The sequence below is a fragment of the Cupressus sempervirens genome, chromosome 11, assembly GCF_028749045.1.
Source record: "Cupressus sempervirens isolate cs-2001-9-10 chromosome 11, ASM2874904v1, whole genome shotgun sequence".
NCBI classification, from domain to species: Eukaryota; Viridiplantae; Streptophyta; class Pinopsida; order Cupressales; family Cupressaceae; genus Cupressus; species Cupressus sempervirens.
Window position 1 is genome coordinate 276083326 of NC_143128.1, and position 6000 is coordinate 276089325.

General features: G+C 36.1%; 1 protein-coding gene across 7 annotated transcripts in view; it reads right to left on the reverse strand.

Moving 5' to 3' along the window:
• LOC149529182 (putative LRR receptor-like serine/threonine-protein kinase At1g56140) overlaps window positions 1-5699 on the reverse strand; it is a 329200-nt gene extending 323501 nt beyond the window's left edge. For all 7 annotated transcript variants that reach the window (XM_089809254.1, XM_089809255.1, XM_089809250.1 and 4 more), the window contains exons 1-2: window positions 5120-5699; window positions 4864-5029 (exon numbers count right to left, since the gene is read on the reverse strand). In XM_089809254.1, coding sequence (XP_089665380.1) covers window positions 4864-5029; window positions 5120-5216 — 263 coding nt within the window. In that variant the 5' untranslated portion in view covers window positions 5217-5699. The remainder of the gene's footprint in view (window positions 1-4863; window positions 5030-5119) is intronic.
• Between the last annotated feature and the right edge of the window lie 301 nt (window positions 5700-6000).

Here is a 6000-nt window from a genome sequence, read left to right on the forward strand (position 1 = left end):
TACTTCAGCAATGGAATGAAAACGTATCTCAGATACAGTGATAACAGTAGAGAAGTTGGGCAAACTTAGCTATACCTCAGCAACTAATTTGCAAAGTATTTCCAACCCTTATACATTAGCAAGGGCATACAGTTACGAACCCAGGAAAAAGCCGCAAAGGCACAAAATCAAATATATAATCAAGCGTGCATTTTCCAATGAAATGAGCTCTTATTTGTAAGCTTTTGTTAGCCCAAAGTTTCCCTAAAACTTCACTTTCAAAAATTGTGGAAGTTTCCAAAAAAAACTCAACACAAGAAACTTTCCAACTTGTTTTTTAAGAAATATCTCTTAAAGTCATTATTTTAATAATATAAACATTATTATAATAATGCAACTCAATGAGTAAAAAATAAATAAGAACTCATGCAATTTATTACTTTATTAACTGCAGGTGACAACCAATTGCTAAAGCCACCCACTGCACTGCCAGAGATAGCAACTGTCGAAAATAGACTTATTAAAAATAGTAAGTCCACAATTGAGACCCCCTAAAACACCTTTTCAGCTCACGAGGGTCGCTATGATGAGCTAACTCCATCCATTGTGTTGAACTGCCAAAATTGGGGACATTACAATATCTTTGTCAACATGTACCCTTTCTTATGCTTGATAGTTTTTATTGACTTGTACATTAAAAAACAATGCCATATTAATTGTTGAGCTCTTATGTCTTTCATAAAGCGCGAATTAATGACACCATAGTCGCTGAAGATGCTGCATAGCATTATAAATGTCTAGTACTATGCTCTCCAACTAATGATACATTGACTGGGATGAAACTTGTGTCTTATGATAGCCTTTTTTGCCGCTACAATACTTTATTGTGTGTTATATCCTTCAAATCTTGCCATTGCCTCTTCAAAGTTCCATGACCCGTATACGCAAAATAAGAATATTATCATACATATATTTCCAGTGCAGCATCTATTAGGTATGAGTTCTCCAGCGACAAATCTCTAGGTAGGCAAAGTATCTATTAGGTATGAGTTCTCCAGCGACAAATCTCTAGGTAGGCAAAGTATGTATCTATACACACAATCTTCTGTCTACGTGTTGAGCATTCTACGTATTTATATATTATTTTTGTTCAAGCTTTGTTTTCAAGGACTTTTGCAAGTCTCGTTGCTAATCAAACACACCAGAAGGCATCGATGATCCTTTGATCCTTTGTATATCTCATTAACTACTGGTAAATACATATCTTCAAATACTTCAAATGATACCAACTTGACATCAATGACAATATTCCATCATAAACATTACAAATACCAATAGTTTTACCTTGCCAATTGAGAATAACTCAGATTGCTCAAGTACAAGGGGGAGCACCACTGCTCACAATGCAGCCTTACTATTTGGGTCCAACTAGGATGGCAATTCCTCCTCTCCCTCTGGTATGAGAGGAAGTAAAGTGTTTGGCTTGACTCCAAATGAATTTCATAATGGTAAAGGATTGGTATAATGTTGCTTTTATTTCTTAAAGCATTACAGAATCAATATTCTGTAACTTGTTCTTCCAGTCTCTAACCACATTTTTTTGTCTGTCATCTTGAGACCACAAACGTTCCAACTTGCTAAATTCATCATCATGATGAGAATTGGGAGGGCTTTTGCCTTCTATGCAGCCTGTTGAAGCAATCGGGCAATTCCACTTTTTAAGACTTGTTCAAGTTGGCAGACTTAGAACAACTTCTTTCTAAAATCTTTATCTTCTTTTTGTAACTTTTACTAATGACTTATGTAAACCCTTCTTCATTGGTATCCACCAACGAATGAGATACAATAGCTAATTGGTTATCAGAGACATCTTCTTCCATGATGGCAGGGGTATCCATAAGGGGACTCTTATGTTCCAAGGGAGTGCCTATAGAAATTTTAATTTTATCAGCCCTCTCCTTAATTGTTTCCAAAGCCAATTGTTGGACTTTTTTCCATGTTTGGCCTCTCTGCTTGTCAGAGGACATCTCGGATTGACCATGGTTTAGGGACACGAGATGAGAATCATTACCTTCAGAGTGTGGAATAACTTCATATTCATCTTCAAAAAGACAATTTGACAAGGAGACAAATTTGTTCCTCTCTTTTGTGACAGAGTCTCTTGCATCTTTTTTTATCAAATTTGTTTTTGCCTCTTTGTTGGGGTCTTTGTGGCCATTATTGCTATTTTTACTATTATTTTTATCATTCACAGGATTAATTTATTTTTTATTAACAATTGTGACAGGGCCCTTTTGATCATTTCTGAGTGACAGGCAGCCTTTCTTATTGTGCCCACTTTGTTTACAATGGAAACATGCATTTAGGTTTCTATGTAAAGTGAGTTCCCACTCATAAGTATCATCTTCAAGATTCAAAGAATTTTTTCTGGTATACAAACATCTGGCGCTAGGGCAATGAGTACTCTAGCATTTAAATATGGTAGAGTTAGTCTAGATTCTTCCACTCGCAGAACATTGCCAAGTGGTTTAAGGATTTGAGCGGCAAAGGCCAGAATTCTGGTTTAAAGCCCTTTAAGTTCAACCCAGTTGGCAGAAGACTAGGCACGCAGCCACTTTTTCAAGGTTGCCCTTGGGTGACCAAGGAAAAGCCCTAAAGAGAGACTTCCCTACGTTCCAAAAGGATTTTTTTAAAACCCTATCTTGCATAGCATGATTCTTAAGAAATATCACAATCATGCCTTTTTGAATCATCAAGAGAAATTACTGAAGGAAGAAAATCAGAATCCATTGCAACAAAAAAATAGCCACATTTTTCAATCTTGTCTGCTTATTTTTAATAGCCACTCTCATATCCTCATAGGGGGAAAGAGATGAAGTCTTACTGGTGGCAGAAGAAACCTTATTGTCTCCTCCTTTTCCAACGTTTCCAATACCTAACTTACCTCCATCTCTATGTCCATCAGGGTTGATCCCCAGTAATCTTCCTGCCTCCACTTCGGAGACAATGAAGACCCCATTAAACTCAGCTGAAGGTGGACTCGAGACCACCGAATCCTCTGTAAGCACTGTTTTATATGAGGGTTTCTCCAAACTAGCACCAGAAACTTTCTCTTTGCTTTTGGTGATAGGGGATTGCAACTTAGACTCGGTTGTACAACATTCTCACCATCTTTAATCTCCCTGAAACCTTTTGCACCATCTCCCCGCTGTACTGGATCATTAACTTGCTTTCATTTTAAGAGAATAAACCACAAACACAGGGTTCGAAGAGCTGAACTCCTCATGGCACCAATAGGGAACACACATGCGGGGAGTTAAGATCGTTAAATAAACAACAGATAATGAAAGAAAAGCACAAAAAGCAGACAACAGGATGCAAGGAAACCAAGGCCACAATGAATGCAGATTAATTCCACACAAGTTGGAAAAGACTGAATCGGAAGTCAAGTATTACTGTACAACTCCCAACATATGACGCATAGTCTGTCCTCACAGAATCATACCGTGTTGTAGATTTGCCTTTAGAGAACAATCCTCATGGCATTTTGCTTTTCAAACTTTGTTATAATTACTAATGAGCAAAAAGAGGCAAAACCAAGAAGCAAAAGCAGTTTGCATTTTTGTTCTGGAAACTTCTTTGAAATGGAAATAAACAGCCCAGATAGCCTAGAAACAGCTGTTTCGCCATGGGAAATCCATTTCAACCATCGAAACGTAAAACAAGGCTTCACTACCACATTACTAGTGACAATAATACAAAGACTTGGATATTATTTTTTCAAAATACCATTGTAGCAAAATTTGGTCAACTTTTTATACAATTTGTTAAGACAAGGTAATTCAAAGTGCAATAAACACATAAAATACTAACTGAAAGTAACTTGATTATCCAGCAGACTGCCACTAAATTTAGGGCTCTTTCACACAGCCGAAGGTATTCAAACCAAATATATAGTCAGAAAGATTTTAAGCTTCAACAGGGAGGTAAAAAGAATTCAAGACACCTGTGTATGAAAAGAAATAAAATAGAGATATCAGATCTCCCTAAAAATTCAGCATTAAGATGAGATCCAGTTATTCTCAGATAGATTGAACGACTCGAACTCCAATGAATTATACTTAACTCTTCTCAAAACTTCAAAGCTCTCCAATCTTAAAACAAACAAACTAATTCAGTCACCATTTCAAAAATAACAGAATTTTGATTAATTTATTCAATTTTCATAGTTTTTATTAGATAAATAAGAAAAGGGCCCTAATTTTGTATGATGTAGGCCCAGGAAAGCAAAAACAGTGAAAAAACAATGATGTCCACTCACTAAAGAACCAAATTCCTAAAATCCCACCAAAACAAAACTAAACAAAACAATACAGATTTATATAATCATCAGCATCCACAATACTACCACAAAACATTAGCCTATCTACATCTGTAACAACTCTAGCCCTATAGGCTGTCCTCTTAACAGTATAATAAACTAAGGAAATGATAATAGCCCAAAATCGTTAAACAGCTTCATGCTGAAGCAGTAAGTTGAAAAAGACCAGGCCTAATCAGAAAGTTAGAATCATAAATACAAAAGTGGAAATATATACAGCGAGTGTTACTAAAATCCTATCTTCACCTCTTTCAGTTTACAACCTCCACAAAGATTTCCCAAACAAAATGTTACGCACATATGATCTATATCGCTTGAAGAGTTGAGAAAACATTTGCTTGGTTGGAAATTTAGGAAAACAGTCCACGCTTGGGACTGCAAAGGACCAGTTCGGCCTCATCTTTCTAATAAGAACTCGTAACTCATGTTTTCGCTGGTCTATGGAAAACAACAAGCCATATAATAAACAATACAGTAAGTAAAAAGGTTATTCGATTTATTACATTTGTGTAACATGGCAGAGGGTTCCTGAGCAGTCGCATTTGATGCCAGGATTTAGAGTTTGAATATCTGTACTAGAATTGGCTGTGCCAGAGCATGGATCTGTGAGGTTCCATGATTCAGATGAATTAATACTCCACTTCTTAGAAATTGACCTTATTGCAGCAACTGTTAAATTCAAACAACACGTAGAACAGTCAATAAACAGCATGCTAGCATGCTACTAAAAAAAACAAAAATTGCATGAAATGAACTTGCCTTCAACGGGATCTGTGACTGCTATTACTTGACCTGCCTGTATCAAAACAATACATAGAATCCAAAGTGATGAAATTAAGACTTCAATCTTTGACATGGTGGAGGCAAAATCGATGGTGTGTTTTAGAGCTTCTCAAACTATCAGTGCTTGTATGAACATCTCGTTACTTGAAATATATAGACAGAATTCATGAAGAGCGATTTCACTGGGGCTTCAATCTTTGACATGGTGGAGGCAAAATCAATGGTGTGTTTTAGTGCTTCTCAAACTATCAGAGCTTCTATGAACACCTCGTTACTTGAAATATATAGACAGAATTCATGAAGAGCGATTTCATACAGATTATTGAGATGCAAATCAATTGAATGTAAGCATCACTGAACAGAACTTGAAAGAGTCAAAGAGAGAATATCCGATCTCTATGCCTCTCAGAGACTTTTGAAAGTAAATTATTTGAATTGCATAAAATAATGTGCCGGAGACCGTAACGAGTTCTTAACGTCGGGAGAAGTGGCGGCAATATTGCTCCTGCACAATATCCACTTGCGGCCATGCCATTAACACCTATACTCTGACACTAATTTGATATCTGTCTTATGTGTATATATATAGTTTATTGTGATAATATTCAATTGCTAATTTTGTTATCCGTACTAAATATATGTGTGCACAGTTTAAATTCCATTTCTTTTCTTCTATTTTACTTGGGTTGTGTTATTTTTTTAATTTCAAGGGGGTCAATGGGTGCATCAATGAATGATTGAGGATCACCATTGAAATGACTTGTTCGAGTTCAATATTTAAAAGTTCTGTTTTCTTTAATGTAAAATAATTTACTTTAAATATTGGGGATGCTGCTAGCACAGTTTAAATTCCATTT